This window comes from Mustela lutreola, chromosome 7, assembly GCF_030435805.1.
Source record: "Mustela lutreola isolate mMusLut2 chromosome 7, mMusLut2.pri, whole genome shotgun sequence".
Classification (NCBI taxonomy): domain Eukaryota; kingdom Metazoa; phylum Chordata; class Mammalia; order Carnivora; family Mustelidae; genus Mustela; species Mustela lutreola.
The window spans coordinates 117,911,215-117,923,938 of NC_081296.1; the positions used below are offsets into that span (position 1 = coordinate 117,911,215).

General features: G+C 44.3%; 1 protein-coding gene across 1 annotated transcript in view; it reads left to right on the forward strand.

Moving 5' to 3' along the window:
- The window catches only part of FNTB (farnesyltransferase, CAAX box, beta), a 65,020-nt gene that overhangs the window by 41,878 nt on the left and 10,418 nt on the right, over positions 1-12,724 (forward strand). Inside the window, exons 7-9 of the mRNA XM_059182341.1 lie at positions 2,066-2,152; positions 8,127-8,256; positions 10,987-11,119. Coding sequence (XP_059038324.1) covers positions 2,066-2,152; positions 8,127-8,256; positions 10,987-11,119 — 350 coding nt within the window. The remainder of the gene's footprint in view (positions 1-2,065; positions 2,153-8,126; positions 8,257-10,986; positions 11,120-12,724) is intronic.

The following is a 12,724-nucleotide window of genomic DNA, read 5'->3' on the forward strand; positions in this document are numbered from 1 at the left end:
GGTTGGGGGAGGGCACATTTGGGCATCTGGAGGCTAGCAGGCCTCATTCTGGGTTAGACACAATGGCCTCGTGATCTTTCCTGTCTGTCTTAATTCTTGATAGTCTCTAGGATGAGTTAATTTGGGGCTTTATGGCACAGGTGTGCTGCCAGGGACCAAACCTCGGTGAACCCCTAGCACCTGCCGCCCTTTCTCAGTTCTCAGAAAGGAGCAGTTATTTACTACTGACCTCATCTAGGTTGGAGAACCTGGAGTGTTCTGTGAGGGTAGGGGGCAGGCAGAGACGCAGCATTCATGGAACTTGAGGTGACAGGGCCTAGAGCGGGCTCGAGAAAGTTTCGTGTGGCTGAAGTGGAGAGGGCCTCGTGGGCAGTAGCAGTGAAGCTGGGAGTACAGGCTGGGAACAGACCGAGGGGTCCTGAAGTAGGAGTTTAAGAGCAGTGGGAAGTCACTGACCAATTTTAAGTCGAGAATGATAGGATGTGGTCTGTATTTTATTAAAACTTTCCCAGTTGCAGTGAATGGATTGCAGTGTTTTAGTAAAAGTCCTCTGGGTTCAGGGCTGGAAGGAAGAAGACCAGGCAGGAGCTCGATCCTGGGAACGGTGCCTTGGATTCAGAGGACAGTAGAGAGGATGGAGAGTAGTGAACAAATTTGAGAGAAGCGATGACTGGATAGAAGGAGAGGAAGAAACTGCACGAAAGGGGTGCGTTTTGTTGGCTCCCCGTTTCCATGTGCGATCTAGGACTAGTGGCTCCTGGCATCACGTCTTAGTTCTTCCATCTGCGAGAAGCAAACTACGTGGTTGGCTGCCTCCCTATCTCAGAGGTTATGTGAAGGTTCAAGAGCAAATACTGTGGAACCCCCTTGAGAGGCTCCAAACCTGAAAGAGGTGAGATCAGACCTCTGAGGTTAGCTTCTGGTGGGTGATAATGTTTGGCATGCAGGACTCTCGCATGCTTCTGCTGGCTGCTGGAGTAACTCAGCCCCTTCCGTGCCGGGGCCAGCGTGAGCCAGCCGATGCAAAGGCTGGTGTAGTATCATAAGCTTGCAGCTTCTGCACAGATGTCTTCGGGAAACCTCCTAAGTTTGGCTTAGTAGCTATGTCCATATAGAACGATATGGAACCTAGGCCCTCCTCTTTCCTCCCTTTTATATTCCTCAGGAACCCTTAGAAAGGATCTGTAAGCAGAATTAAAACAAACTGTCTTCATCGTAAAATGGAGCTGAGATGCTGGATATTTGAAAAGGGCATAGAAGGAAAGAAAACACAGTTTGTAGATATATTTCATAATAGAGAGAGAAGCTGAAATGAAATGTGTCCTGAGAAGATTTAGGGCTGGCAGGATGGAATGGGAAGACTTATTCCAAATCAAGTTGGATAACAATTAAAAAAAAAAAAAAGTTCTCTTTCTTTTTCATTTAAAAGTGTGTGTGCATGTGTGTGTATGCGTGCGTGCGTGCGTACACATACTGGTGGGGTGCTTGAAATCAAAGTTCCTTTCTCCCTCTGAAGGCCTAAGGGAAGTATCCGAGTGGACTCCTCTATTCCTGTCCCTCTCGTCTGGACTATGCAGCCGTTAGGTTCTGGTGCCCTGCTTTGGAGTGTCTGTTGCAGAAAAAATATACAGTTAACCTTTAATGTGTCCATTCCATATACAGAAATTCTGGATCTGAAACATTACTGACATCAAATGAATGAGTGTATCAGAAATAGCCGAATGAATGACACTGTGGAAGTTTGGGAACCATGATAGGTCTTTGAAAGAAGAGCTAAATTCACTTTGGACATGAATTGATCTGGCTGTTATTTCCTCTGATGTAGATTTGACCATGTGGAGGTAGGGAGACTAGAATGTCATGTTCTTTCACTGAAGCCATGCTGTGAGCAACTCTATCCAAATAGAATGTCAAACCTCTCAGGAGGACTGACCAAGGGCCAAGAGTGAGGACAGGAGGTGATTACAGCTTACCAGGCAGAGACCAGTCAGCCTGAGTTCAGTGCACCCTATTTTAGCTCTTCCTTAAAGCTTAACACTCTCCCCCTCTGTTTATGTCCTTCCAGAAGCGCGTACTGTGCTGCCTCCGTAGCGTCTCTGACCAACATCATCACTCCAGACCTCTTTGAGGGCACGGCCGAATGGATAGCAAGGTGAGAGATGCCAGGATTTGTCCTGGCCTCTTAGAAAGCAGGTGGTCAAGACTTTGAAAATAAAGAAAATGATAAAGGAATGGAAGCGACTCTAAAATTACAAGGGACGGATTGGGGCTGTAGCATGGTGCCTTTCAGAAATGCTCCAAAAGTTCTTTTTCCCAGACTTTCTTCAGTGTTGTGTTATTGTGTAGATAGGCAAGGATCAAAACCTTGTGCAAACAGTACTCGTGGGCATCTAAATGGATTTAACCAGTTTGGAGAGCAACTCGGTAATACCTTAGAAGATGCCGTTGCTAATGACCCCATAATCCCACACTTACAGAAGCTCACACACGTGCGCAAAAGAGACCAACATGCGACTTGTTTGTGATAGCAAAACCCAGAAACAGGCTAAATGTTCATAAGCACGGGAGGGAGAAGCAAGCCGTGGTGTAGTCACATTGCAATATAAGATAGCAGTTGGAATGAATGAACCAGAGCTGCATGTATCAAGACAGATAAATCCTCAGAAACAACCCTGAGTTAAAGTAAAGGATGTTAGAACATGCAGATTAGCACACTTGCTTAAAATTTGAAAACATGCACAATAATTCTGTATTTATAGGAAGAATGACCTGTGGTACTATAAAAATATATAAATATAAAAAAATATATAATATAAAAATATAAAAACAAATTCAGGATGATGATTACTTCTCAGGGAGAGCAGAGGAAATGAAATCAGGAGATGTTTACCCATCTCCACGGGGAACTTAAACTGTATCTGTAATGGTTCATTTCTTTAAAATAAAAGAGAGACTGAAGTCTATATGACTCTGTTAAAGCTAGGTGTGACATACATGTATGTTCTATATATTATTTGCTATACTCCTAGACATTTCAAGTATCTCATGATTAAAAAAAAGAAAAAGAAAGGTATAGTAGATGCCTATGTATTAATATGGAATGTTATCCAAGCTGTATTATTTTGTTTTTTATGTTTTTATTCTTACCAAAGTAGTACCTGTTATATGGAAATATAATTTACAGGTATATCAGATGGTAAACTATGGTCATATTTACTTTCCTAGATAATTTTTATTTTCCTGGAATTAGTCATTTCCTCTTTTTAAAAATGCATACATCATGAATTTATTCCCAGATTTTCTGCCAGAGCTATAAAATCACTCTCATTACAGTCAAACACTTTAGGTAATGTATCAGTTCTCGTGTGTGTGTGTGTGTGTGTGTGTGTGTGTGTGTGTGTGTTTGTATTTTGAGTTCTCCTTCCTGGAGCCCTGTGCCCTCCTGCTTCAGTCCGGACAGATTGCTCTCAGCCTGCTGCCCAGCAGGTATCCAGAAGCTTCCTTTCAGCATGAAATTCACTTCACTTGTCTCCTTTGTTGAAGGCCTTGCCCTCCTTTTTCTTGGCTTACTTACACATTTTAATGAACCACATACTCCAGTAGATCCCAAAAGAGAGCACTTAGGAGAGGAATTTTTAAGATTGTGCATAATGGTTATTTTAGTCTCACACTTGATTGAGATTTTATTTGGTTAGAGATTTCTAAATTGGAAACTGTATAAATTGTATTTCTTCAGAACTTTTTTTTTTTTAGCATTCCTCCATTATCTTCTGGCTTCCAGTATCATTGTGGAAAAGGCTAACAATAATAATAACCAACATTTACTGAAGACCTGGCATGTAATACTCAATGGTGTAAGGTAGCCATAGTTTAGAGTTTAAGAATATAGGCTTTTGAGCTAACTTGCGTGGGTTTGGTTCTTTATTATACTTCCTCTTTCTCAGTTAAGATTTCCCATCTTTTTATTCATTACAAGTATATATTTTTTTCCATTTCCCTGAGGTAAACATATAGTTAATAAGTGTCTGCCTTAAAATTCTTGTTTGGTAATTTCAACATCTGGGTATCTTAGAGTTGGGATGTCCCATTTTCCTGATTCTGCATATGTCAGGTAATTTTTGGATTGTATCTTAGACATTGTGGTCTTGTATCGTAGAGGTTGGATTCTGTTAGATTGCTCTAAAGACTGTTGTTGATGGCTTTGTTTTAGCAGCATTCAACTTGGTTAGACCCAAAGTACAGATTGTTACACATGCACCGGGCAGCGGACTTGGCTCTTTGGTCAGTTCTTGGGTCAGAATCTGCTTTCAGTTTGCCTGATGTGTGTGTGATCTGGAGTCAGGTAGACATTTAAACGTGGAATTTGGAGTTTTCCTTCTTTAGCTCTCCTCTTTCTGGTGTTCCTCCACCGTTTCCGTCAGCCTGGTTCTTCTTACCAGGAAAATGGTGGGCTTTCTGTTTGTTTCAGCTGCCCTCCACTGGCCCCTCTGACCTGCCGCTGCCACTACTGGGTGACCGCAGCCATCTTAGGGCAAACTGGGAAGAAAAAAAATAGGGTTGGGGGGGGAAGAGACTGCCTGCCTGCTGTTTTCTGCTCCAACTTTAAAATCCCCGCCCAAATCTGCCTGTCTTTTTTCAGTCCACTGAGCCCTTGGGAAAAGTTGTTTCTGTGTATTTTGTCCAGACTGTATAACTAGTATTTGCAGGATTGGATCGTTAGGCACTCACTAGATGCGGAACTCTGACTACCTGGGTTTGAATCCCAGTTTTGTCATTTAGTAGCTTCGGACAAATCATTTCACTTCTCTATGCCATAGGTTCCTTGTATATAAAATGGTGGGATATTGACTTTGATATTAAGCTGAAATGCAAGGAGTTTAAGTAGCCAAAAACTGTTATGGTAACCACTGCCTCCCAATGCTATTGTAGTCCCAATCCATTGTGTGTGTGTGCACGTGCACACGCACGTGTGTTTAGAGAGCACAAGCAGGGGGGTGCAGCAGGCAGAGGGAAAGGGAGAAGCAGACTCCTTACTGAGCAGGGAGCCTGGTGCAGGACTCCATCCCAGGACCATGGGATCGCGACCTGAGCCGAAGGCAGACGCTTCTGTTTTGTTTCTCTTTTTCTCTGTCCCACCATATCTCCCTCTCTAGAAGTTTCTGGAAATCTTTATTCTTGCTGTTTAGAAACTTGATGCTGATGAACCATGATACGGATTTTTAAAAAATTTTTTCTTTTGGCACTCAGCAGGTATATTCAGTCTGGAATGGCATGTACTTTAGTTCTAAGAATCTTTATTTTATTATTTCTTTGATAATTTCTTTCCCTCTGTTTTCTGTGTTTGTTCTTTTTCTAACCTCCCATACATAGGGTTGGTCTTCTGATTTTTCGGATTATTTTGCCTACTTTTTAACTCTTAATCTTTCTTATTGTACTTTCTGAGAGATTCCCTTCTGTTGAGGTTTTATTTCTGCAATTCTATTTTAAATTTTCCAGAGCTTATTTTATTCTCATTTCTAAAAGAAATACTTTTTTATGTACTCTCCTGTTCTTGTTTCAGGCATGTTTTATTCTTGCGGTATTTTTATCTCATATACTATTTTACCCAAAACGTTTCCTTCTGCTCCCTGTGTCATTTCTCCAGCTTAGTTTTATGTGTCTGCTCCACTTTCTAATACGAGAGTATTAGAGACTGCAGAAATGCTTGGTGTTCAGATTTAGGAGCCGAGTGCTAAAAAGCTGGCAGAGAGCTGCGTGTGCCAGCATTCAGCCTTTCACCCCACTGGGCTTTGTCCCTTGAGCTTATCAGTTTCCATTGTGGAGCGTCTTCCAGATTCCTGGTTGGGGTAGGAAGTTGGCAGCCGGCTTTGTGAAATACTAGGAGGAAACGGGGTGGGGGCTGTTTGTGTTCAGATTATAGATTCTCACGCACTCCCCTGCTCAGTGTGGTGCCTCCCTCCTGTTCTCTGTGCTGGATATCCTGGAGTTCAGACCCTCTTGATTAAACCCCTGAAACCTGTCCTCACCTTTTGGGCACCAGGGGATCTAACTGATTCTTACATACATTTGCAAACAATTAACTTGTTTCCATCTCATGTGGCTTCTGGAGGGCTAGGGGTCCTGCGTCTCCAGTTCCTGGTCCTTCTGCTGGAGCACATCACCCTGCTTTGTGTTGCCTCCTGCCCACCGGGCTGCTGTAGGGTTCTCTAATCTGTTAGGTCTGTTACTTCTTATCTCTCTCCTTTCCTGGCTTTCAAAATTTTGTTATCTGCTGTGTGTATATCTTCTCCTATGCTCTTTACCCTTGGAGTTTATCCCTTTTTAAATTCCTTTCCTTTTCTTTTACTGGACTCTTGTGCTCAATCTCTTAGGTTTGGCTAGAAGACACTCCCAAAGAATTTTACTCAACTTACTAATTTACAATGATTAAAATTACTTCCATGCATATAAAAGGGAGGAAAAGTGGAATGTAGATCATGTGTGTTTGCACTTCTGTGTTTGTGTGTGTGTATGTGTATGTGTGTGTGTGTGTAGAGAGAGGGGGGGGGGGAAGAGGCAGAGGTGCAGAAACTGACAGTGGTCACTGCTGGTGAGAGGGTCTGGGGGCTAGCTAGGGTGGGCAGGAGGTTTACTTCTCATTACTTATTCTTTAACAGAATTTTTTCTTTTAATTAAAAAAAAATTGTTTGAAAGCTAAATTAAGAAAATGAAAATTGCTAAGAGTTCCCCAGATGTTCCTCACTGAGGACACTCTTCACACTTGAGCTATTCCTCCCATCCCTGTGGCCAAATGTGAGAAAGGACACTCGCCTCTTGGGGGTGGGGTGGCAGGGTCCTGGGACAGAGGGGCTGAGGGGTCTGTGCAGGGAACGGTAGCCTTTTTTTGTCTTAGCTCTCTGCACTGTGATGTCCCCGGGCTTGGGGACGGCTCTGAACACGGCCTGTGAGTTCCTGAGAGGCCAGGCCTCTAAGGAGAGGTGCCTGGAAGATGGGCAGGATTATTGCTTCTTTCTTCTTTCGTCTGGAAGTCCTGCCAAGTTTTGGAGTAAGCGCTCCTCCCCCTGTGCACCTGTTCTCCAGCTGGTACTGGGAGGCAGACACACCTGCAGAGTACAAGCTTGTGTTCATTCTTGGAGATCACTGGAAGTAAAGTCCTGCCCTGTTACAGGAAAATATGCTAAAAAGAAAATTTCTTTATTTCACAGATAAAACATTTATTATAGGCAAGCAAAAAGAAGAACATCCAGACTGCTTGGAATCTACCACCAACCACTCTGTTGGTGTATATCTTTTTAGAATTCCAGAAAAATTATACTGTACATTATCACTTTATAACTTTTTTCATGTGATATATTTGGAACATCTTTAAATGTACTTCATAGCATCATTTTAAATGAGTGGTTTTCTTTTGTACAGTGTGCTGTAATTTCTATAACCAGTCCCTTACTGTTGAGCTCTTGAGTTGTTTCTGATATTTCACTGTTATAAATGGGAATATGGTAAACATTCTTCTAATCTGCTCTTTGAATACATTTTCTCTTATTTTGTAGGATTAATTCCTAGAAATGACTCCACATTGTTGGTACAAAGATCAGGCACGTTTTATGACTGGAGAATACATTATTAATATATTATAACCCCCTAATAATAACTATGATAATAATAAATGGCTAATTTGAATATGTAGAAAGTTGTCATTTAAAAATAAGTTTATTTTGATAAGTAATAAAGGTATTGATATTCATTATAGAAATTTTTTGAAAATACAGAAAAGAGGAAAAATACCAGAAATAGATAAAACATTTAATACTAGTTGTCACACTGACTATATGATTTGATAGCCTTTTCCCTAAAAGTAAAGATTTGAGGTACTATGTTTTTTACATAAATAGACTATTTCTGAGTTTCCCTGATTTTTTTGTTTGTTTGTTTGTTTAAGGGAGAGGCATTTGCAGGAGTTAATTAGCTGGCATCTTTCCATTCACAGCTGTGGCAGTTCACGCAGTGACCTAAAGCAAACTATTCTCTGCGGTCCAGGGCGGTTCCGCACTTGTGCCCCGCACTAGAGCTGGACGCTCGTTGGTTGACACTGACCACTCAGCCTGCTCTTCTCAATCTCCCCTTAGGTGTCAGAATTGGGAAGGTGGAATTGGTGGGGTGCCAGGGATGGAAGCCCATGGCGGCTACACTTTCTGTGGCCTGGCTGCCCTGGTCATCCTCAAGAAGGAACGTTCCTTGAATTTGAAGAGCTTATTGGTAAGTGTCTGTTGACCCCTCTTCCTCTGGGGCCCCAGGGCCCCCCCTGATGTGACTGCTCAAACCCACAGGCTTTGGGGTTGTTTGGCTGTGGGAAGGGCTGAGAGTTCCTGCCCGGAGCCCACGGACTAAATGTCCTATAATGAAGCTTTTCAATGCAGTTGTTGGGGGCTCAGCACTGTTCCAAGAAAGTGGGAGGGGTGAACGTCTCCTTGGTCTTGGCTCCTTTTTTCCTGCCTTTCCATCTTCCTGCTCTGAGGTGTGTTAGGCCAACTCCATAGCCTTCGTGAGTCCGTCACACATCTGGCATGAGCCAGAGTACCTTCCTCATACTCCCAAGGCTGTAGCTTCAGTTTCTTAAATTTAGATGACATCACGTGTCTTAGGAAGAATTTCCTAAGAGAAAACGTCATGAGAAGGGCTCTCAGGCCTTTGGAGGCCAAGCTTTTGTTATGGACCGCAATATATGAACATTTATTAACTACATTTATTTATTTATTTTCATTATTATTATTATTATTATTATTAACAACATATAATATATTATTTGTTTCAGGGGTACAGTCTGTGATTCATCAGACTTGCATAATACACAGCACTCACCCCAACTAGTAACTACGTGAGCAGGTAGCCCAAGCATGTATGTCTGGACTCTGAGTTCCTGACAGATATTAAGAGTGAATTCAGAAAGCGGTTAGCTTCAGGGAGTCACCAGATTGTATTGACATTATCACCCGAAGCCTAGAGTACAAACATACACACACCCAGTGCCACCATCTTCTGGGAAGCATTTATTCCCGACCATGACCTCAGAGCAGACCAGCTGCAACTGACATTCATCTCCTCTTCCCAAGTTCAAATGTCAGCCTCTCATCATAGGAACTGTTGTGAGACCCTTCATGAGCTTGTAAGGAAGTTCCTGTTGTACTCTGTACACGACCAGCAGTATTTTCTCCTCATCCTTAGGAAGCCTCCAGTAGCATACTCTCCTTGAAGGTTTATGCTGAAATGGCCAACTTTTTCCATTAGACCTTGAGTTTGTTAGACATTTAAAAATCTGATCACCAGTAAGGCGTGAAATATGGAAGTCCCATTTCCCAGGCAGAAATATGGAATATAATTAGCAGAAGCCTCAGTTACAGTGGCAGTATTCTAGATTTGAGACCTGTCTCTACCACTTCCTAACCATGTGACCTTAGGAAATTTGTCTGTCTTAGCTTCAGTTTTTTTCCTCCTCATTAAGGTAGAGATAACGGGTTTTTTTGAAGCATAAAGGCGAGGTTAGCACTCTGGACTCTGAAAGTTAAAAGAGAGAAAAATCCATAAACCAGCCTGGCATATAGTAGATGCTCAACAAATGCCAGTGTCCTTCTTACCCAAACCACTCTCTCCCTTCTGTTTGCTTTGGGAGAACTAGGACCCATGCCTGAAGGATTTTATGAATCCATATAGCCAAGAGAAACAGAATAAACCCATGGACTTAGGCATTGGGAAAAATTATTTAGTCTGACTTAAAAACCATTAGTCTGGGGGGGAAAAAGATCAACCCTTAGTCTGTAGGGTAAGGTAAAGATGAAGAATGGGCTTCCCATTGTAGTACCTGTTTTCTCTTTCCTTAAGTGATGCTTCACCTACTTTCATTAAATAGCATCATCCCTAATGGGCTCACTGAAGACTCGGTGGGGACGTATTAGAGTCTGTACCTGCAATCTAGTTTTTATGTCTTTCTTCTGAAAACTTGGGACTTGACTGTTATGAGTGAGTGTTGCCTTGAACAGGGATATAATCTAAAAATAACTCCACAACTGCTAACTGAAACACAGGCTCGACACCCCCATTCCGAAAGGGGTCCTTGGCAGCTCCTTTGAGGAGTCCGTCTAGCAAGAACCTAGGGACGAGGAGATGCCTTATGCCACACTGTTCAGTTCTGAAAGTCCCTGGCTGGTGGGTGTCCTGGGAGGGAAATGAAGATGTCATTATCTGCCCAGCCAGTTGGTTCTGCTCATTCCTGGAGGCCAAACCCATGGCTATCTTGATCTTGGTAGCAGCGCCTGTTTAGGAAACTTGGAGATAAGTGGGGAAGGGCAGCATCATGGGTGATTGCCAAGTGACATCAGGAGCCATTTTATAGGGTCAGCGTGAAAGATTTTCTTCTGTTAGGCAGCCAGGTTCCCCTGGAGAAGCAGAGAGGCTAGACCAGACAGACCCATCATTGGTGGTTGGGATAATGGCTTCTGCTTCCAGTCCTGCAAGTGTTTTGCTAAGAAACTTTGGATGGATTTCTTTAGGTGCCAAGTCAAAGTCAGGGACAGTTTAAAATCATCTGATGAGACATAGCACAAAATTCCATTGATCTGCTTCTAATAAACTTACCAGCAGGAAAAGTGGTTAGAAATGAGCCCCTGGTGGTCTTGGCTTGATGTTTCCTAGTTAAGCCTTGTTTCCAGGGAGACATTTGCAGGTGTCCTTACAGGCCAACTTGGCCTCTTCATCCTGTCAGCCCCAGAACCCATCTGAAACCCAGGAAGAGGTGACTGTCCATTGTCTGTTAGGCTCTGAGCCGAGATCAGTGTTGGTTGCCCCGAAGGGGTCCAGCTCAAGTGCTCCGCTCTGCATCTGCGGCAGTGAGGGGAGGAGGTAACAGCCAGCGCACTGGACTGCCAGTGCCAAGAAGCCAAGAGATGGGACCTTCGCCTGTAACTGCCTTTCCCTTGTCTGTGTCCTCCTCAGCAATGGGTGACCAGCCGGCAGATGCGCTTCGAAGGTGGATTTCAGGGCCGCTGCAACAAGCTGGTGGATGGCTGCTACTCCTTCTGGCAGGCGGGGCTTCTGCCCCTGCTGCACCGTGCACTGCACGCTCAAGGTGAGCCTGGGGGGCTGTTGGTGGGGGTCGGGCTGCTGGCGGGGGCCCAGCGATGTCCTGTGACTGCTCATCAAGTCAGAAGGCCAGCATGCTTTTTTAGGGGGGCAGAAAAGAGCTCTGTCTATCCTGGGGTACAGATGCCCGGCTTGGAACCTCCTGCCTTTGCACAGAGCAGGACCCGATTCCAGGGTTCAGCTGCATTACGATGGCTGCTTCAGATTGGCCATGGCCAGGAGTTAGGTGCATGTCCTGGGCCCCGGGGTGACTGCCACCTCTGCTGGGTGTGAAGCCACAGTTTCCAGGGCAGAGTTCTGCATCAGTCAGACTGGAACTGAAAACCCATGCTGTGCACGTTGCGGTCACAACAGTAACCAAACAGGCACTTGCAGAAAGGGGCAGAGAAACAGAGTCTGTGCAGAAAAGAGCCTGTGTCTGACCAGCTTTGTTGAGGCCACCATTAGAAATATCTTAAATTCAATGAAGTGTCCTAAATGCAAGTTTGTCCCGCCCCTCCTCCACCTGGAGTGGAGAGACCTGTGTTCGTTTCTGTGGCATCTCAAATGGGACTGCCAAACTAAAGCACTCAGAGAGCAAGCGAAACTTCTGGGAGCCTTCCTTTATTATGTCTTGAAATCTCAGGTTGCCTGCAGACTCCCAGATCAGCTTTCTTATTAATTTTATGTGAGAGCAGGGTGTTTCTGGGTAAACCAGGGAGAGGGGAAGTCATGGCTGCCCGGCTGGGTCCTGATCTATTCTGGAGTGAGATCCCTTGGCCCAGAGGGAAGGCTTTCTTTGGACTTAGTAGCTGGGTAATTAGTTGCTCAAATGTGGAAGATGAGATTCTTTGCTACTGCCTTGCCATCCCCATGTGCCTTTTTATCTTCTTTGGCTCATCCTGCTGAGCCCCTTTTCTTTACTTTCTTCATTTCACTTGAGTTATGGCCACTTTGGATACAGACTTGAAGAAAGCACCGACTCTGCCCATTTTCCCCATTCTTCTAGTTGTAGTCTGTCCTGAGATTCCTTGCCTGGGGCCCTGGGCTTCTGATCTCAGGGCATTAAGAATTATCCTTCTCCCGACTTGAGCCTGCACTGTCTCTGGCTTGACCGCTGGAATAGAGAAGCCAAGAAATCCCTGAGAGTCCAATGTTCTCAAAGCAGAAGTCGCCTGGGGTTTTGATGATTTCTTTACTTGGAACTGGTGAGGTGAACCCCCTGGTATAATGGGCAGCCTTTCACCGACCTGCCCCTGGCCGTGATGCGTTGCAGGAGCATCCGGGAGAGCTGCTGCAGGAGCGCCCCCTGCCAGTATGGGTGGCAGGGGGTGGGGGTGGGGTCCTGCTGACATTTTGTTTATTGTAGCACCTGGTCTGGAGGCCTGATCACACTCAGAGCTTTGCCTGTGGAAGAGGTTGCCTGTGACTCTTGGGCCTTGCAGCTTTTTCACTGCCTGAGAGAGGAGACCTGAGTTGGGCTTGAAGCTCACCCATGTCTCAGCAGCAGTGAGAAAGGAAGAAGGAAGTGTCTCGAGCAGGAGGCATAATACTGACATTGGGAGTCGAAAGGAGACGATCGGTAGAAAGATATTCATAATATACTATGAGC